Source organism: Mesoplodon bidens, assembly GCF_964165515.1.
Source record: "Mesoplodon bidens genome assembly, chromosome: X".
Classification (NCBI taxonomy): domain Eukaryota; kingdom Metazoa; phylum Chordata; class Mammalia; order Artiodactyla; family Ziphiidae; genus Mesoplodon; species Mesoplodon bidens.
In genome coordinates this window covers 87,734,167-87,755,735 of record NC_138163.1, presented here as the reverse complement: position 1 = coordinate 87,755,735, position 21,569 = coordinate 87,734,167, and the positions used below count along the sequence as shown (strand labels likewise).

Sequence of the window (21,569 nt, the reverse complement as noted above, 5' to 3'; positions counted from 1 at the left end):
CATACTGTCTTGATTACTGTAGCTTTGTAGTATAGTCTGAAGTCAGGGAGCCTGATTCCTCCAGCTCCATTTTTCGTTCTCAAGATTGCTTTGGCTATTCGGGGTCTTTTGTGTTTCCATACAAATTGTGAAATTTTTTGCTCTAGTTCTGTGAAAAATGCCAGTGGTAGTTTCATAGGGATTGCATTGAATCTGTAGATTGCTTTGGGTAGTAGAGTCATTTTCACAATGTTGATTCTTCCAATCCAAGAACATGGTACATCTCTCCATCTATTTGTATAATCTTTAATTTCTTTCATCAGTGTCTTATAATTTTCTGCATACAGGTCTTTTGTCCCCTTTGGTAGGTTTATTCCTAGGTATTTTAATCTTTTTGTTGCAATAGTAAATGGGAGTGTTTTCTTGATTTCACTTCCAGATTTATCATCATTAGTGTACAGGAATGCAAGAGATTTCTGTGCATTAGTTTTGTATCCTGCTACTTTACCAAATTCATTGATTAGCTGTAGTAGTTTTCTGGTAGCATCTTTAGGATTCTCTATGTATAGTATCATGTCATGTGTAAACAGTGACAGCTTTACTTCTTCTTTCCCAATTTGGATTCCTTTCATTTCCTTTTCTTCTCAGATTTCTGTGGGTAAAACTTTCACAGCTATGTTGAATAAGCATGGTGAGAGTGGGCAACCTTGTCTTGTTACTGATCTTACTGGAAATGGTTTCAGTTTTTCACCATTGAGGACGATGTGGGCTATGGGTTTGTCATATATGGCCTTTATGATGTTGAAGAAAGTTGCCTCTATACCTACTTTCTGCAGGGTTTTTATCACAAATGGGTGTTGAATTTTGTCAAAAGCTTTCTCAGCATCTATTGAGATGATCATATGGTTTTTCTCCTTCAGTTTGTTAATATGGTGTATCACATTGATTGATTTGCGTATGTTGAAGAATTCTTGCATTCCTGGAATAAACTCCACTTTATCACGGTGTATGATCCTTTTAATGTACTGTTGGATTCTGTTTGCTACTATTTTGTTGAGGATTTTTGCATGTATGTTCATCAGTGATATGGGCCTGTAGTTTTCTTTCTTTGTGACATCCTTGTCTAGTTTTGGTATCAAGGTGATGGTGGCCTCGTAGAATGAGTTTGGGAGTGTTCCTCCCTCTGCTATATTTTGGAAGAGTTTGAGAAGTATAGGTGTTAGCTCTTCTCTAAATGTTTGATACAATTCGCCTCTGAAGCCATCTGCTCCAGGGTTTTTGTTTGTTGGAAGATTTTTTTTTTTTTTTGCGTTACACGGGCCTCTCACTGTTGTGGCCTCTCCCATTGCGGAGCACAGGCTCCGGACGCGCAGGCTCAGCGGCCATGGCTCACGGGCACAGCTGCTCTGCGGCATGTGGGATTTCCCGGACCGGGGCACGAACCCGCGTCCCCTGCATCAGCAGGCGGACTCTCAACCACTGCGCCACCAGGGAAGCCCTGTTGGAAGATTTTTAATCACAGTTTCAATTACAGTTCTTGTGATTGGTCTGTTCATATTTTCTATTTCTTCCTTATTCAGTCTTGGCATGTTGTGCATTTCTAAGAATTTGTCCATTTCTTCCAGGTTGTCCATTTTATTGGCATAGAGTTTCTTGTAGTAATCTCTCATGATCCTTTGTATTCCTGCAGTGTCAGTTGTTACTTCTCCTTTTTCATTTCTAATTTTATTCATTTGAGTCTTCTCCCTTTTTTTCTTGATGAGTCTGGCTAATGGTTTATCAATTTTGTTTATCTTCTCAAAGAACTAGCTTCTAGTTTTATTGATCTTTGCTATCATTTCCTTCATTTCTTTTTCATTTACTTCTGATCTGATCTTTATGATTTATTTCCTTCTGCTAACTTTACGGGTTTTTTGTTCTTCTTTCTCTAATTGCTTTAGGTGAGCGGTCAGGTTGTTTACTCGAGATGTTTCCTGTTTCTTAAGGTGGAATTGTATTGCTATAAACTTCCCTCTTACAACTGCTTTTGCTGCCTCCCATATGTTTTGGGTCGTCATGTCTCCATTGTCATATGTTTCTAGGTATTTTTTTTATTTCATCTTTGATTTCTTGAGTTATCACTTTGATATTAAGTAGTGTATTGTTTAGCCTCCATGTGTTTGTACCTTTTACAGATCTTTTCCTGTAATTTATATCTAGTCTCATAGCCTTTGTGGTTTGAAAAAATACTTGATACAGTTACAATTTTCTTAAATTTACCAAGGCTTTATTTGTGACCCCAGATATGATCTATCCTGGAGAATGTTCCATGAGCACTTGAGCAAAAGGTGTATTCTGTTGTTTTTGGGTGGAATGTCCTATAAATATCAATTAAGTCCTTCTTGTTTAATGTATCATTTAAAGCTTGTGTTTCCTTATTTATTTTCATTTTGGAAGATTTGTCCGTTGGTGAAAGTGGGGTGTTAAAGTCCCCTACTATGAATGTGTTACTGTCTATTTCCCATTTTATGGCTGCTAGTATTTGCCCTATGTATTGAGGTGCTCCTATGTTGTGTGCATAAATATTTACAATTGTTATATCTTCTTCTTGGATCGATCCCTTGATCATTATGTAGTGTTCTTCTTTCCCTCTTGTAAAAGTCCATTTTGTCTGATATGAGAATTGCTGCTCCAGGTTTCTTTTGATTTCCATTTGCATGGAATATCTGTTTCCATCCCCTTACTTTCAGTCTCTATTTGTCTCTAGGTCTGAAGTAGGTCTCTTGTAGTTAGCATGTATATGGGTCTTGTTTTTTTATCCATTCAGCAGGTCTGTGTCTTTTGGTGGGAACATTTAGTCCATTTACATTTAAGGTAATTATCTATATGCATGTTCCTATTCCCATTTCCTTAATTGTTTTGGGTTCGTTATAGTAGCCCTTTTCCTTCTCTTGTGTTTCTTGCCTAGAGAAGTTCCTTTAGCATTTGTTGTAAAGCTGGTTTGGTGGTGCTGAACTCTCTCAGCTTTTGCTTGTCTCTAAAGCTTTCAATTTCTCCATCAAATCTTAATGAATTCCTTGCCGAGTAGAGTAATCTTGGTTGCAGGTTTTTCTCCTTCATCACTTTAAATATGTCCTGCCAGTCCCTTCTGGCTTGCACAGTTTCTGCTGAAAGTTCAGCTGTTAACCTTATAGGGATTTCCTTGTGTGTTTTTTGTTGTTTTACCCTAGCTGCTTCTAATATGTTTTCCTTGTGTTTAATTTTTAACAGTTTGCATAATATGTGTGTTGGCGTATTTCTCCTTGGATTTATTCTGTATGGGACTCTCTGTGCCTCCTGGACTTGATTAATTATTTGCTTTCCCATATTAGGAAGTTTTCAACTATAATCTCTTCAAATATTTTCTCAGTCCCTTTCTTTTTCTCTTCTTCTTTCTGGAACCCCTATAATTCATATATTGGTGCATTTTACGTTGTCCCACTGGTCTCTGAGACTGTCCTCCATTCTTTTCATTCTTTTTTCTTTATTCTGCTCTGCAGCAGTCATTTCCTCTATTTTATCTTCCACGTCACTTACCCGTTCTTCTGCCTCAGTTATTCTGCTATTGATACCATCTAGAGTATTTTTTATTTCATTTACTGTGTTGCTCATCATTGCTTGATTCATCTTTAGTTCTTCTAGGTCCCTGTTAAATATTTCTTGCATTGTGTCTCTTCTATTTCCAAGATTTTGGATCATCTTTACTATCATTATTCTGAATTATTTTTCAGGTAGACTGCCTATTTCCTCTTCATTTGTTAGGTCTGGTGGGTTTTTATCTTGCTCCTTCACTTGCTGTGTGTTTTTCTGTCTTCTCATTTTGCTTATCTTACTGTGTTTTGTGTCTCCTTTTTTTTTTTAATTTTTATTTATTTATTTATTCATTTATTTATGGCTGTGTTGGCTCTTCGTTTCTGTGCAAGGGCTTTCTCTAGTTGCGGCAAGTGGGGGCCACTCCTCATCGCAGTGCGCGGGCCTCTCACTATCGCGGCCTCTCGTTGCGGAGCACAGGCTCCAGACGCGCAGGCTCAGTATTTGTGGCTCACTGGGCTAGTTGCTCCGCGGCATGTGGGATCTTCCCAGACCAGGGCTCGAACCCGTGTCCCCTGCATTGGCAGGCAGATTCTCAACCACTGTGCCACCAGGGAAGCCCTGTGTCTCCTTTTTGAAGGCTGCAGTTTCATAGTTCCTGTTGTTTTTGGTGTCTGTCCCCAGTGGCTAAGGTTGGTTCAGTGTGTTGGGTAGGCTTCCTGTTGGAGGGGACTAATGCCTGTGTCCTGGTGGATGAGGCTATATCTTGTCTTTCTGGTGGGCAGGTCCACATCTGGTCGTGTGTTTTGGGGTGTCTGTGGACTTATTATGATTTTGCGCAGCCTCTCAGCTAATGGGTGGTGTTGTGTTCCTGTCTTGCTAGTTGTTTGCCATAAGGTGTCCAGCACTGTAGCTTGCTGGTCGTTGAGTGAAGCTGGGTGCTGGTGTTGAGATGGAGATCTCTGGGAGATTTTCGCCATTTGATATTATGTGGAGCTGGGAGGTCTCTTGTGGATCAGTGTCCTGAATTTGGCTCTCCCACCTCAGAGGCAAAGCACTGACTCCTGGCTGCAACACCAAGAGCCTTTCATCCACATGGCTCAGAATAAATGGGAGAAAAAGTAGAAAGAAAGAAGTAGTAAAACTAGAAAGAAAGAAAGAAAGAAAGAAGGAAAGAAAGGAAGAAAGAAGGGAGGGAGGGAACGAGGGAGGAAGGATAGAAGGTAGGAAAAAATGAAAGAGAGAAGATAAAGTAAAATAGAATAAAGTATGGTAAAATATAATAAAGTTATTAAAATAAAAAAATAATTATTAAAAAAATACAGACAGATGGAACCCTGGGACAAATGGTGGAAGCAAAGCTATACAGACAAAATCTCACACAGAAGCATATACATACACATTCACAAAAAGAGGAAAAGGTGAAAAAATCATAAATCTTGCTCTCAAAGTCCACCTCCTCAATTTGGGATGTTTCGTTGTCTAAAGGAGGGAAGGAAGGAAAGAAAGAAAGAAAGAAAGAAAGAAAGAAAGAAAGAAAGAAAGAAAGAAAGAAAGAAAGAAAGAAAGAAAGAAAGAAAGAAAGAAAGAAAGAAAGGAAGGAAGGAAGGAAGGAAGAAGATAACACAAAATAAAATAAAGTAAGATAAAATAAAATAAAGTTATTAAAATAAAAAGTAATTATTCAGAAAAAAAACGGACGAATAGAACCCTAGAACAAATGGTGGAAGCAAATCTGTACAGACAAAATCTCACACAGAAGCATACACCTACAGACTCACAAAAAGAGGAAAAAGGGAAAAAATCATAAAACTTGTTCTCAAAGTCCACCTCCTCAATTTTGGATGATTCATTGTTTATTCGTGTATTCCACAGATGCAGGGTACATCAAGTTGATTGTGGAGTTTTAATCTGCTGCTTCTGAGGCTGCTGGGAGAGATTTCCCTTTCTCTTCTTTATTCTCACAGCTCCCGGGTCTCAGCTTTGGATTTGGCCCCACCTCTGCACGTAGATCGCTGGAGGGCGTCTGTTCTTCTCTCAGAGAGGACAGGGTTAAAGGAGCAGCCGCTTCAGGGACTCTGGCTCACTCAGGCCGGGGGGAGGGAGGGGTACGGAGGGCAGGGCGAACCTGCAGCGGCAGAGGCCAGCGTGACATTGCACCAGCCCGAGGCACGCCGTGCACTCTCCCGCAGAAGCCGTCCCTGGATCCTGGGACCCCGGCAGTGGCGGGCTACACAGGCTCCCCAGAAAGGGGCATGGACAGTGACCTGCACTCACCCACAGGCCTCTGGGTGGTGGCAGCAACAGCCCCAGCGTCCCACGCCCTTCTCTGGGGTGTGCACTTTTAGCCGCGTCACGTGCCCGTCTCTGGAGCTCCTTTAAGCAGCACTCTTAATCCCCTCTCCTTGTGCAGCAGGAATCAAAGAGGGAAGAAAAAGTCTCTTGCCTCTTCGGCAGCTCCAGACTTTTCCCCTGACTCCCTCCCGGCTAGCCCTGGTGCACTAACCCCTTCTGGCTGTGTTCACGCCAACAACTCCAGTCCTCTCCCTGCGCTCTGACCAAAGCCTGAGCCTCAACTCCCAGGCCCGCCCATCCCGGCGGCCGAGCAGACAAGCCTCTCGGGCCGGTGAGTGCCAGTCGGCACCGATCCTCAGTGCGGGAATCTCTCCGCTTTGCCCTCCGCACCCCTGTTGCTGTGCTCTCCCCCGTGACTCGGAAGCTTTCCCCCTCTGCCACCCACAGTCTCTGTCCATGAAGGGGCTTCCTAGTGTGTGAAAACCTTTCCTCCTTCACGGCTCCCTCCCACTGGTGCAGGTCCCATCACTATCCTTTTGTCTCTGTTTATTCTTTTTTCTTTTGCCCTACCCATGTATGTGGGGAGTTTCTTGACTTTTGGGATGTCTGAGGTCTGCCAGCGTTCAGTAGGTGTTCTGTAGGCGTTGTTCCACATGTAGATGAATTTCTGGTGTATCTGTGGGGAGGAAGGTGATCTCCGCATCTTACTCTTCTGCCATCTTCCGAAGGGTTACCTCCTTGTCTGTTTTTTCACCCTACCAGCTAACATGTCTCTTGGTACATAGCACTAAGTAGATGTTAATTAATTAATTAGTCAGAAAATTACTCCAATTATTGTATCTTTCTTGAATTCTTCATAATCCCTTCAACCACTACACTCATCTCCCACCCTGTGGATAGAATTGAACTTTCCCACTTCTGTATGTCAATGGAAATTTTCAAGTAACTTGAAGCACCAACCATATATCCATATTTGCCTGTGACTTCCCCAGTTCATGCCTATTGTTCTGACATAATTATTAGTAATGATCTTTCATTCTCAAAGTTGTCCCAACTTGAACTAAAATTGATATGATCACCTTCTATAGAATTGTGTTTCAGCATTCCCTAGGGACATTTATAGCCATTTTAAAAATTAGTTTGAGAGTTCTTTGAGGACAGGATCAGTTCTGATCTCTCCTTCTAGACCCAGGGCTTATCACAGTCTCTGGCGCTCAGTGATTGTTCTTTTGAAGGAAAAGACTTTCCTGCTATCTTTGCCTCAAGAACTTTGCATTGTAAAACAACACACACAAAAAAAACACATGATACTTACATACCTACGTAGCTCTTAGGACAGACAACCAGCATTTCTCTTAAAAACTCGCTTAAGGCTTTAAAAAGTAAATCAAAGTTTATGTCTGCCAAGTCATTTATTTCTCTTCTACATTAGGTTATTGAGTAAGAAAATTTCACAGTAATAACTAGACATTTGGTCTCCTAGCTAAGAGCAGTCAAGTTTGTCTTTTACAGGTACCTGTCATTTGCCAGGAAAATACACATTTAGTCTTACAAACAGTTGTTAAGTGACTTTGGAGCTTTGAATAAATGCAAGAGGAAATTTCTCAATTTCCTGTGTGCACTAGAAATTATTTTCAAGATAATAAAATGTAAGTCAGTAGTAAATATGGAACTTATAAGGGAAATAGGATTTAAAATTTATGTAACAAAGATTAATGGAGAAGTGACAGTGAAATGGGTGTCTATGTGTCTATTCATTAAGGGAAAAATTTGAAGTAACAAGTGGTGATATAATCATTAGGGAAGTCACTGTATGCTGCCTGAATGTCAGGTCTGAGATGTCAATTCTGTGTGCATATATTGTTTCCAAACGTGACTTTCCTAAGATAAGTATGCAGTTATCTATATTATTCTTAGATAAAACTACTGATTAATTTTCTTCTTGTTTAAATGAATAGAATTAAAGTGTAACTGGAAAATCCTAGTACACTAGTTACATAGATAGTCTGGTTTTAGATTAGTGAGCACAGCTGCTACCTGAAGAGCTTATCAATGCTCACAGGTCTATAGTCTTGCTGCACTGTCAGTCTTCTCTTTTTTTAAACCAAACTTCTGGTGGTGTCTGTTGTACCCTTTACATATATTGAGAGCCTACTATGTTCTGTTCACTTTTCTAAGCACTTTCCTTACTCATTTAATGTAATCCTTGTTCTGTGAGGTAACTATCCATATCCTCACTTCATATATGAGGAAACTGAGGCTCAAAGTAAAGGAAACACCTTGGACAGGTTAGAACTCAAACCTGAGGGGACAGATGATGTAGGTGAAAGGAGTTTAGAAATAAAACACTCCTATTTCTCTTCTGTAATTAATGTTCTTTTAAAGTATTCTAGTTTCTCATGCAAAGTGAGTTGATTTTCTCCTTTTTACAATATAATAAATAAAATTACAATAGATAAAAGAGGCTGAAGATACAATTCATGAGTGTGCACACACCTTTTTTTCTTATCTGGAGCACACGTCTCTATTTGTGACCCTTATAGCCAGCTTCAATTGCTTTAAAGCAATTTTAATGGTTTACCAGTCTCCCCAGTAGATGGGGACCCTGATATTTTGGAAAAAGTAATGCTAGAGAAGTTGTCCTCTTCAGGAGTGGAGTTCAGCTTTAGCTAGAAGAATATGGTGTGGTATTCGGAGAATTTACCTGGCAGAAAGTAAAAAAGAGTTCTTAAAAGATGTATATGTTTCTGCACCCTGTTGAAATACCATGTTTCTCTTCCTTCGTTTTTGTGATAAGCAGTTAACTTTAGATATGATTTTTGTGGGGGGGGTCCTTAAAGCACTATGGCCACCACTGAAAATTTTGTGTCTAGATTTAGTAGAGAATTAGAGACCCTTAGGTGGCTCTGTAGTGCAATGGATAGAACATCGGACTTCTCGAGACTCTATTTTTTTTAATGTGAGTCCAAGCATTTTTTTATTGAATTATAGTTAATGTTCAATATTATGTTAGTTTCAGGTTTACAACGTAATGATTTGACATTTAAATACATTACAAAATTATCACCCCAAAAGTCTAATAACCATCTGTCACTATACAAAATTATTATGACATTGTTGACTATATATTCCTTATGCTGTTTATTGGATCGCTGTGACATTTATTTTATTATTGGAAGTCTGTACTTCTTAATCCTCTTCACCTGTTTCACCCAACCCCTCACTCTCACCACCCAGCCCCAACCAGCAACCATGAGCTGGTTCTCTGTATCTATTAGTCTGTTTCTGTTTTGTTATGTTTATTCATTTGATTTGTTTCTTAGATCCCACATATAAGTGAAATTTACAGTATTTGTCTTTCTTTGTCTGACTTATTTCACTTAACATAATACCTTCTAGGGAATTCTCTGGAGGTCCAGTGGTTAGGGCTCCATGCTTTCACTGCCAAGGACCCAGGTTTGATCCCTGATCAGGGAACTAAAAACAAACAAAAAACAACAACAACAAAAATAATACCTTCTAGGTCCATTCATGTTGTCTCAAAAGGCAAGATTTCATTCTTTTTTATAGCTGAATAATATTCTGTGTGTGTGTGTGTGTACACAAATATATCTCACAGCTTTTTTATCCATTCATCTATTGATAGACACTTAAGTTGCTTCCATAGCTTGGTTACTATAAATAATGTTGCAATGAGCATAGGGGTGCATATATCTTTTTGAATTGGTGTTTTTGCTTACTTTGTGTAAATATCCAGAAGTCGAAATGCTAGTAGTTCTATTTTAAATTTTGGGGGGAACCTCCATGTTATTTTCCATATTGGCTGTGCCAATTTACATTCTCACCAACAGTGCAGGAGTATTCTCTTTTCTTCACATCCTCACCAGCACTAGTTATTTGCTGTCTTTTTGATGATAGCCATCCTGATAGGTGTGAGGTGATATTGTGGTTTTGATGTGTTTTGTTGATGATTAATGAAGTTAGGAATATTTTCATATCTCTGACCAGTTTTTAATCAGAAAGTTTGGGGTTTTTTGTTATTGAGTTGTATGAATTCTTTATATATTTTGAATATTAAGCTCTTATCTAACATGTCATTTGCAAATATCTTCTCCTATTCAGTAGGTTGCTTTTCTTTTGTTGATACTGTGCAAGTACTTTTTAGTTTGATGTAGTCTCATTTGTTTATTTTTTCTTTTGTTGCCCTTGCCTGAGGACACAGATCCAAAAACATGTTGCTAAGACTGATGTCAAAAAGCATACTGCTTATGTTTTCTTCTAGGTGTTCTATAGTTTCAAGTCTTACACTTAAATCTTTAATCCATTTTGAATTTATTTTTGTATATGGTGTAAGAAATTAATCCATTTTGACTCTTTTACATGCAGCTGTTCAGTTTTCCCAACACCATTTATTGAAGAGTCTGTCTTTTCCTTATTTTATATTCTTGTCTCCTTTGTCATAAATTAATTGACCCAATAGACTTCAGTTTATTCTTCAGCTCTCTATTCTCTCCCATTGATCTATGTGTCTGTTTTTGTACCAATACCATACTATTTTAATTACTATAAATTTGTAGTAAAGTTTTAAGTCAAGGAGCATAATACATCCAGCTTTTTTCTTTTTTCTCAAAATTGCTTTGGCTATTCAGTGTCTTTTTTGGTTCCATATAAATTTTACAATTATTTGTTCTAGTTCTGTGAGAACTGCCATTGATGTTTTGATAGGGATTTCATTGAATCTGTAGATTGCTTTGTGTAGTATGGACATTTTAACAATATTAATTCTTCCAATCCATGAGCAAGGTATATCTTTCATTTGTTTGTGTTGTTTTCAATTTCTTTCATCAGTATCTTATCCCGTTCAGAATAGAGGTCTTTCACTGCCCTGGTTAAATTTGTTTCTAGGTATTTGATTCTTTTTGATGCAATTGTAAATGGGATTGTTTTGTTAATTTATCTTTCTGATAGATGGTTTTTAGTGTATAGAAACACTAGAGATTTCTGTATATTAATTTTGTATCCTGCAACTTTATTGAACTCATTTGTCAGTTCTAATAGCTTTTTTGGTGGAGTCTTCAGGGTTTCTACATATAGTATAATGTCATCTGCAAGAGGTTTTACTTTTCTTTCCAATTTGGATTATATTTATTTCTTTTTCTTGTATGATTGCTGTGGCTAGAGCTTCCAATACTGTGTTGAATAAAAGTGGTGAGAGTAGGCCAACTTGTCTTGTTCCTGATCTTAGAGGAAATGCTTTCTGGTTTTCACAGTTGAGTATAATGTTCGTTGTTGGGGTATATATGGCCTTTATTATGTTGAGGTATCTTAACTCTATACCCACTTTCTGGAGAGTTTTTATCATAAACAGGTGTTAAATTTTGTCAAAAGCTTTTTCTGCATCAATTGAACTGATCATATGATTTTTATTCTTCAATTTGTTAATGTGGTATATCACATTGATTAATTTGCAGATATTGAAAAATCCTTGCATCCCTGGGATAAATCCCACTGGATCATGGTGTGTGAACCTTTTAACTTACTGTTGAATTTAGTTTGCTAATATTTTGTTGAGTGTTTTTGCATTTATGTTTATCAGTGATTTGGGCCTGTAATTTTTTTTTTATGCTGTCTTTGTCTAGTTTTCTTGTCAGGGTAATGCTGGCTTGGAAGCAGCATTGAAAGCATTCCCTCCTCTTCAACTTTTGGAATAGTCTGAGAAGAAGAGGCAGTAACTCTTTTTAAAATGTTTACCTGTGAAGTTTACCTGTGAAGCCATCTTGTGCCAGACTTTTGTTTGTTGGGAGGTTTTTAATTACAGATTTAATTTCATTACTGGCAATTGGTCTGTTCATATTTTTATTTCTTCCCGATTCAGTCTTGAGAAACTGTGTTTCTAAGAATTAATCCATTTCTTTTATGCTGTCCAATTTTTGGCATATAATTGTTTGTAGTAATTTCTTATAATTCTTTGTATTTCTGTGCTGTCGGTTGTAACATCTTTTTCATTTCTGATTTTATTTATTTAGGCCCTCTCTGTCTCTTTTGTTTGATGAGTCTGGATAAAGTTTTGTCAATTTTATATATCTTTTCAAAGAACCAGGCCTTACTTTCATTGATTTTTCTATTGCTTTTTAGTCTGTATTTCATTTATTTCTTCTCTAACCTTTAGTATTAATTTCTTTCTACTAACTCTGGGTTTTGTTTCTTCTTCTTCTTTTTCTAGTTCCTTTAGGTTAGATTCTTTATTTGAGACTTTTCTTGTTTCCTGAGGCAGGCTTGCATCACTATAAACTTCCCTCTTACAACTGCTTTGTTTCAGTTCCATAAATATTTGTATCATTGTGTTTACATTTTTATTTATCTCAAAATATTTTTTATTTTCTGTTTGATTTCTTCAATGACCTATTTGTCATTGAGTAACATGCTGTTTAGACTCCATGTGTTTGATTATTTTCTTTTAGTTGTTTATGTTGTAGTTGATTTTATAGTCTCATATTGTTGTGGTCTGAAAAGATGCTTGGTATTATTTCAAGAGTCCAATCATTTTAAGCAGAAAAATATAATGTCAGACAACTGTAGTTTCTTAGGAAGAAAACACTGTACTCTAAAATACTTTTTCATAAGTTTACTAAACATTATTATGGTATGTGTGTTTATTTGTAGGAACTGGTAACATCTAAACATAACAAACCAAACAGGCAAACCCTTGCGCCATCACTACCACCCCATTTTACACAAAGGGAGGCCAATGTACATGGATTGCAAGAAGGCTAAAAAGAAAAAGAGCTGATTAGACCTCAGATTGCCCACTGAACGGGATGACGGCCACCGCTGCAGTGGAAACACCAAAAATGAAGAAGAATGCCTCCAAGGAACAGAAGCAGCAGCCTAAGCAAGAGAACACAGAGCAGCATAATGCTGATTCTGAAGAGTTGTTGAGCTCTGAGAGTGACCCTGAACAGATGATCCTTAAAAGCAGCAGTAATGACAACAGCTGCCAACCTGGAGATGTTCAGTTGAAGAAAAAGGAGATTCCCTCTAAGCCACACCGCCAGCTTTGTAGATCACCCTGCCTAGATCATCCAAGCTTCTCCCAGAGTAGCATTCTACAGGATGGGAAGCTTGACTTGGAAAAAGAATACCAAACCAAGATGGATTTTGCTTTAAAGCTGGGCTATGCAGAGGAACAGATTCAATTAGTGCTGAACAAGCTGGGTCCAGAATCGCTTATTAATGATGTACTGGCAGAGCTTGTCAGACTTGGAAACAAAGGTGATTTGGAAGGGCAAGTCAACTTGAGTTTGTTAGTGCCTCAGGGTCCCAGCTCCAGAGAAGTTGCAAGCCCTGAACAGTCTCTTGAAGATGAAATAGACAACAGTGACAATTTGAGGCCAGTTGTCATAGATGGAAGTAATGTGGCAATGAGGTAAGACTGGTATATTTTCTTTCTCTTTCTTTAAAACTGCCCTGTATGCAGGCATTGCTTAGCAGGCTATCTGGAGGTACATTTTAATATACAGTTCTATATAATCTTCATAGCAACTTTATTTCACAAATGAGAAAACTAGAGTTCAGCAAGGTTAAATGACTTCCTTGAGAACACTTGATATAGGTAATATGTAGCAAAGTGAGGATTTAAATTTAAGTTTTCTGGCTTCAGATGAATGAAATAAAATTAACATTTGTAATCTATTTTGTGCAAAGTACTTTGCATATATGATTTAACCTGCAGGTGTGCCAACTCAAGTTCAGAGGTTGAGTAACCGCCAAGGTTACACAAGTAATAAATGGCAGTTTGTATTAAAACCTGAATCTGACTCCAATGCTCCTTCTGCAATATCATGCAACAGTACGTGGCTATTAATGTTATTAAGAATATTTGACATTGGGCTTCCCTGGTGGGGCAGTGGTTGAGAATCCGCCTGGCGATGCAGTGGACATGGGTTCGTGCCCCGGTCCAGGAGGATCCCACATGCCACGGAGCGGCTGGGCCCATGGGTCGTGGCCACTGGGCCTGTGCATCCAGAGCCTGTGCTCTGCAGCGGGAGAGACCACAGCAGTGAGAGGCCCGTGTACCTCAAGAAAAAAAAAAGAATATTTGACATAATTTCTTTTTTCTTTTAACATCTGTATTGGAACATAATTGTTTTACAATGGTGTGTTAGTTTCTGCTTTATAACAAAGTGAATCAGTTATACATATACATATGTTCCCATATCTCTTCCTTTTTTTTTAATAGTAACCTTGTATTTAATTATTTATTTATTTTTATTTTTGGCTGTGTTGGGTCTTCGTTTCTGTGCAAGGACTTTCTCTAGTTGTGGCAAGTGGGGGCCACTCATCATCGCGGTTCATGGGCCTCTTCACAATTGTGGCCTCTCAGGTTGCAAAGCACAGGCTCCAGACGTGCAGGCTCAGGAGTTGTGGCTCACGGGCCTAGTTGCACCTTGGCAGGTCGGATCTTCCCAAACTAGGGCTTGAACCCATGTCCCTTGCATTAGCAGGCAGATTCTCAACCCCTGCACTACCAGGGAAGCCCATCTCTTCCCTCTTGCTTCTCCCTCCCTCCCTCCCTATCCCACCCCTCTAGGTGGTCACAAAGAACTAAGGTGATCTCCCAGTGCTAGGCGGCTGCTTCCCACTAGCTATCTATTTTACGTTTGGTAGTGTATATATGCCCATGCCACTGTCTCACTTTGTCACAGCTTACTCTTCCTCCTCCCCATATCCTCAAGTCCACTTTCTAGTAGGTCTGCATCTTTATTCCCATTTTACTCCTAGGTACTTTGTGACGTTTTTTTCCTTAGGCTCCATATATATGTATTAGCATAAGGTATTGGTTTTCTCTTTCTGACTTACTTCACTCTGTATGACAGAATCTAGGTCCATCCACCTCACTACAAATAACTCAATTTCATTTCTTTTTATGGCTGAGTAATATTCCATTGTATATATGTGCCAGATCTTCTTTAAACATTCATCTGTTGATGGATACTTAGGTTGCTTCCATGTTCTGGTTATTGTAAATAGAGCTGCAGTGAACATTTTGGTATGTGGCTCTCTTTGAATTATGGTTTTCTCAGGGTACATGCCCAGTAGTGGGAGCGCTAGGTCGTATGGTAGTTCTATTTTTACTTTTTCAAGGAACCTCCATACTGCTCTCCATAGTGGCTGTATCAATTTACATTCCCACCAACAGTGCAAGAATGTTCCCTTTTCTCCACACCCTCTACAGCATTTATTGTTTGTAGATTTTTTGATGATGGCCATTCTGACTGGTGTGAGATGATATCTCATTGTAGATTTGATTCACATTTCTCTAATGATTAAAGATGTTGAGCATTCATTCAGTGTTGCTGGCAATCTGTATATCTTCTTTGGAGAAATGTCTATTTAGGTCTTCTGCCTATTTTGGATTGGATTGTTTGTTTTTTTTGTTATTGAGCTGCATGAGCTGCTTGTAAATTTTGGAGATTAATCCTTTGTCAGTTGCTTCATTTGCAAATATTTTCACCCATTCTGAAGGATGTCTTTTGGTCTTGTTTATGGTTTCTTTTGCTGTCCAAAAGCTTTTAAGTTTCATTAGGTTCCATTTGTTTATTTTTGTTTTTATTTCCATTTCTCTAGTAGGTGGGTCAAAAAGGATCTTGCTGTGATTTATGTCATAGAGTGTTCTGCCTATGTTTTCCTCTAAGAGTTTGATGGTGTCTGGCCTTGCATTTAGGTCTTTAATCCATTTTGAGTTTATTTTTGTGTATGGTGTTAGGGAGTGTTCTAATTTCATTCTTTTATACGTAGCTGTCCAGTTTGCCCAGCACCACTTATTAAAGAGGCTGTCTTTTCTCCACTGTATATTCTTGCCTCCTTTATCAAAGATAAGGTGGCCATATGTCCGTGGGTTTATCTATGGGCCTTCTATCCTGTTCCATTGATCTATCTTTCTGTTTTTGTGCCACTCCCATACTGCCTTGATTACTGTAAAGTTGCAGTATAGTCTGAAGTCAGGGAGCCTGATTCCTCCAGCTCCATTTTTCATTCTCAAGTTTGCTTTGGCTATTTGGGGTCTTTTGTGTTTCCACACAAATAGTGAAATTTTTGATTCCAGTTCTGTGAAAAATGCCAGTAGTAGTTTGATAGGGATTCCATTGAAGCTGTAGATTGCTTAGGGTACTAGTGTCATTTTCACGATGTTGATTCTTCCAATCCAAGAACATGGTATATCTCTCCACCTTTTTGTATCACCTTTAATTTCTTTCACCAGTGTCTTATAATTGTCTGCATACAGGTCTTTTGTCCCCTTAGGTAGGTTTATTCCTAGATATTTATCCTTTTTTTTGAAATGGGAAATGGGAGTGTTTTCCTAATGTCACTTTCATATTTTTCATAACTAGTGTACAGGAATGCCAGAGATTTCTGTGCATTAATTTTGTATCCTGCTACTTTACCAAATTCATTGATTAGCTCTAGTAGTTTTCTGGTAGCATCTTTAGGATACTCTATGTATAGTATCATGTCATCTGCAGACAGTGACAGCTTTAATTCTTCTTTTTAGATTTGGATTCCTTTTATTTCTTTTTCTTCTTGGATTGTTGTGGCTAAAACTTCCAAAACTATGTTGAAGAAGAGTGGTGAGAGTGGGCAACCTTGTCTTCTTCCTGATCTTACTGGAAATGCTTTCAGTTTTTCACAATTGTGGACGATGTTCACTGTGAATTTGTCATATTTGGCCTTTATTATGTTGAGGAAAGTTCCCTCTATGCCTACTTTCTGCAGGGTTTTTATCAAAAATGGGTGTTGAATTTTGTCGAAAGCTTTCTCTGCATCTATTGAGATGATCATATGGTTTTTCTCCTTCAATTTGTTAATATGGTGTATCACGTTGATTGATTTGCATATATTGAAGAATCCTTGCATTCCTGGAATAAACCCCACTTGATCATGGTGTATGGTCCTTTTAATGTGCTGTTGGATTCTTTTTGCTACTATTTTGTTGAGGATTTTTGCATCTATGTTGATCAGTGATATGAGCCTGTAGTTTTCTTTCTTTGTGACATCCTTGTCTGGTTTTTGTATCAAGGTGATGGTGGCCTCATAGAATGAGGTTGGGAGTGTTCCTCCCTCTGCTATATTTTGGAAGAGTTTGAGAAGGATAGGTGTTAGCTCTTCTCGAAATGTTTGATAGAATTCGCCTCTGAAGCCATCTGGTCCTGGGCTTTTGTTTGTTGGAAGATTTTTAATCACAGTTTCAATTTCAGTGCTTGTGATTTGTCTGTTCATATTTCCTATTTCTTCCTGATTCAGTCTCGGCAGGTTCTGCATTTCTAAGAATTTGTCCATTTCTTCCAGGTTGTCAATTTTATGAGGATAGAGTTGCTTGTAGTAATCTCTCATGATCCTTTGTATTTCTGCAGTGTCAGTTGTTACTTCTCCTTTTTCATTTCTAATTCTATTCATTTGAGTCTTCTCCCTTGATGAGTTTGGCTAATGGTTTATCAGTTTTGTTTATCTTCTCAAAGAACCAGCTTTTAGTTTTATTGATCTTTGCTATCAATTCCTTCATTTCTTTTTCATTTATTTCTGATCTGATCATTATGATTTCTTTCCTTGTGGTAACTTTGGGGTTCTTTTGTTCTTCTTTCTCTGATTGTTTAAGTACAAAGTTAAGTTGTTTATTTGAGATGTTTCCTGTTTCTTAAGGTAGGATTTTATTGCTATAAACTTCCCTCTTTGAACTGCTTTTGCTGCGTCCCATAGGTTTTGGGTCATCGTGTCTCCATTTTCATTTGTTTCTAGGTATTTTTTTTATTTCCTCTTTGATTTCTTCAGTGATCCCTTTATTATTAAGTAATGTATTGTTTAGCCTCCATGTGTTTGTATTTTTTACAGATTTTTTTTCCTGTAAATGATATCTAGTCTCATAGCATTTTGGTTGGAAAAGATACTTGATATGATTTCAGTTTTCTTAAATTTACCAAGGCTTGATTTGTGACCCAAGGTATGATTCATCCTGGAGAATGTTCCCTGAGCACTCGAGCAAAATGTGTATTCTATTGTTTTTGGATGGAATGTCATAAATATCAATTAAGTCCATCTTGTTTAATGTATCATTTAAAACTTATTTTTCCTTATTTGTTTTCATTTTGGATGATCTGTCCATTGGTGAAAGTGGGGTGTTATAGTCCCCTACTATGATTGTCTTACTGTCGATTTCCCCTTTTATGGCTGTTAGTATTTGCCTTATGTATTGAGGTGCTCCAATGTTGGGTGCATAAATATTTACAATTGTTATATCTTCTTCTTGGATTGATCCCTTGATCATTATGTAGTGTCCTTCATTATCACTTGTAATAGTCTTTATTTTAAAGTCTGTTTTTTCTGATATGAGAATTGCTACTCCAGCTTTCTTTTGAGTTCCATTTTCATGGAATATGTTTTTCCATCCACTCACTTTCAGTCTATATGTGTCCCTAGGTCTGAAGTTCGTCTCTTATAGACAGCATATATATATGGGTCTTGTTTTTGTATCCATTCAGCCAGTCTGTGCCTTTTGGTGGGAGCATTTAATCCATTTACATTTAAGGTAAATATTGATATGTATGTTCCTATTCCCATTTCCTTAATTGTTTTGGGTTCATTATTGTAGGTCTTTTCCTTGTCTTTTGTTTCTTGCCTAGAGCAGTTCCTTTACCATTTGTTGTAAAGTTGGTTTGGTGTTGCTGAACTCTCTCAGCTTTTGCTTGTGTGTAAAGTTTTTAATATCTCCATCAAATCTGAATGAGATCCTTCCTTGTTATAGTAATATTGGTTGCAGGATTTTCTCCTTCATCACTTTAAATATGTGCTGCCAGTCCCTTCTGGCTTGCAGAGTTTCTGCTGAAAGATCAGCTGTTAACCTTATGGGGTTCCCTTGTGTGGTACTTGTTGTTTTTCCCTTGTTGCTTTTAACATGTTTTCTTTTTATTTAATTTTTGATAGTTTGGTTAATATGTGTCTTGGCATGTGTCTCCTTGGATATATCCTGTATGGGACTCTCTGTGCCTCCTGGACTTGATTAACTATTTCCTTTCCCATATTAGGGAAGTTTTCAACTATAATCTCTTCAAACATTTTCTCAGTCCGTTTCTTTTTCCTCTTCTTCTTCTGGGATGCCTATAATTCGAATGTTGGTGCATTTAATGTTGTCCCAGAAGTCTCTGAGACAGTCCTCAGTTCTTTTCATTCTTTTCTCTTTACTCTGCTCTGCAGTAGTTATTTCCACTATTTTATCTTCCTGGTCACTTATCCGTTCTTCTACCTCAGTTATTCTGCTATTGAGCCCTTCTACAGTATTTTTAATTTCATTTATTTTGTTGTTCATCATTGCTTGTTTCCTCTTTTGTTCTTCTAAATCCTTGTTAAACGTTTCCTGCATTTTCTCTATTCTATTCCCAAGATTTTGGATCATCTTTAGTATTATTATCCTGAATTCTTTTTCAGGTTTACTGACTATTTCCTCTTCATTTGTTAAGTCTGGTGGGTTTTTATCTTGCTCCTTCATCTGATGTGTGCTTTTCTGTCTTCTCATTTTGCTTATCTTACTGTGTTTGGTGTCTCCTTTTTGCAGGCTGCATGTTCGTAGTTCCTGTTGTTTTTGGTGTCTGTCCCCAGTGGCTAAAGTTGGTTCAGTGGGGTGTGTAGGCTTCCTGGTGGAGGGGACTAGTGTCTGTGTTCTGGTGTATGAGGTCATATCTTCTCTTTCTGGCGGGCATAGTCACGTCTGGTGGTGTGTTTTGGGGTGTCTGTGGCCTTATTATGATTTTATGCAGCCTCTCTGCTAATGGATGGGGCTGTTTTCCTGTGTTTCTAGTTGTTTGGCATAGGGTGTCCAGCACTGTTGCTTACTGGTCGTTGAGTGATGCTTGGTGTTGGTGTTGAGATGGAGATCTCTGGGAGATTTCCACTCTTTGATATTACATGTACCTGGGAGGTCTCTTGTGGACCAGTGTCCTGAAGTTGGCTCTCCCACCTCAGGGGCACAGCACTGACTCCTGGATGGAGCACCAAGATCCTTTCATCCACTTGGCTCAGAATAAAAGGGAGAAAAAATAGAAAGAAAGGAAAAAAAGAGGATAAAATAAAATAAAATAAAGTTACTAAAATAGAAAATAACTATGAAGAAAAAACAATTTTTTTATTTTGTTTTTTGTTTTTTGTTTTTTTGCGGTACACAGGCCTCTCACCATTGTGGCCTCTCCCGTTGCGGAGCACAGGCTCCGGAAGCGCAGGCTTAGCAGCCATGGCTCACAGGCCCAGCTGCTCCGCAGAATGTGGGATCCTCCCGGGCCGGGGCATGAACCCGTGCCCCCTGCATCGGCCGGCGGACTCTCAACCACTGCGCCACCAGGGAAGCCCGAAAAAACAATTTTTGAAGGAAAAAAAACGGACTGATAGAACCCTAGGACAAATTGTGAAAGCAAATCTATACATACAAAATCTCACACAGAAGCATACATATACATACTCAGAGAAAGAGGAAAAGGGGGAAAAATAAGGTATCTTGCTCCCAATGTCCACCTCCTCAATTTAGGATGATTCACTGTCTATTCAGGTATTCCATTGATGCAGGGTACATCAAGTTGTTTGTGGAGCTTTAATCTGCTGCTTCTGAGGCTGCTGAGAGAGGTTTCTCTTTCTCTTCTGTGTTCGCACAGCTCCCGGGGTTCAGCTTTTGATTTGGCCCCGCCTCTGTGTGCAGGTCGCCTGAGGTCATCTGTTCTTCACTCAGGGAGGACGGGGTTAAAGGAGCAGCTGATTTGGCGGCTCTGGCTCACTCAGGACGGGGGAAAGGACGGGTACGGATGCGGGGTGAGCAGAGGCCGGCATAATGTTGCAGCAGCCTGATGCACACCATGCGTTCTCCTGGGGAAGTTATCCCTGGATCACGGGACCCTGGCAGTGGCAGGCTGCACAGGCTCTGGGAAGGGGAGGTGTGGGTAGTGACCTGTGCTTGCACACAGGTTTCTTGGTGGCTGTAGCAGCATTCTTAGCATCCCATGCCCATCTCTGGGGTCCGTGCTGATAGCCACGGCTCGCACTGGTCTCTGGAGCTCCTTTAAGGAGCGCTCTTGATCCCCTCTCCTCACGCACCAGGAAACAAAGAGGGAAGAAAAAGTCTCTTGCCTCTTCGGCAGCTCTAGACTTTTTCCCAGACTCCCTCCTGGCTAGCCATGGTACACTAGCCCCCTTCAGGCTGTGTTCATGCCGCCAACCCCAGTCCTCTCCCTGTGATCTGACTGAAGCCAGAGCCTCAGCTCCCAGCCCCGCCCACCCCGGTGGGTGAGCAGACAAGCCTCCCGGGCTGGTGAGTGCTGGTCGGCACCAATCCTCCATGTGGGAGTCTCTCTGCTTTGCCCTCCACACCCCTCTGGCTGTGCTCTCCTCCATAGCTCTGAAGCTTCCCCCCTCTGCCACCTGCAGTCTCAGACCGAAAAGGGGCTTCTAGTGCGTGGAAACCTTTCCACCTTCATGGCTCCCTCCCACTGGTGCAGGTCCCATCCCTATCCTTTTGTCTCTGTCTTTTCTTTTTTTCTTTTGACCTACCCAGGTATGTGGGGAGTTTCTTGCCTTTTGGGAGGTCTGAGATCTTCTGCCAGCATTCAGTGAATGTTCTCTAGGGGCAGTTCCACGTGTAGATGTATTTCTGATGTATCTGTGGGGAGGAAGGTGATCTCCACATCTTACTCTTCCACCATCTTCTCAAATCCATC

General features: G+C 39.3%; 1 protein-coding gene across 1 annotated transcript in view; it reads left to right on the top strand.

The window, feature by feature from the left end:
- Positions 1–12,641: 12,641 nt before the first annotated feature.
- The window catches only part of ZC3H12B (zinc finger CCCH-type containing 12B), a gene marked incomplete at both ends in the record, with an annotated part of 42,242 nt that continues 33,314 nt past the window's right edge, over positions 12,642–21,569 (top strand). Inside the window, one exon of the mRNA XM_081222670.1 lies at positions 12,642–13,249. Within this exon, the coding sequence (XP_081078796.1) occupies positions 12,642–13,249 (608 nt within the window). The remainder of the gene's footprint in view (positions 13,250–21,569) is intronic.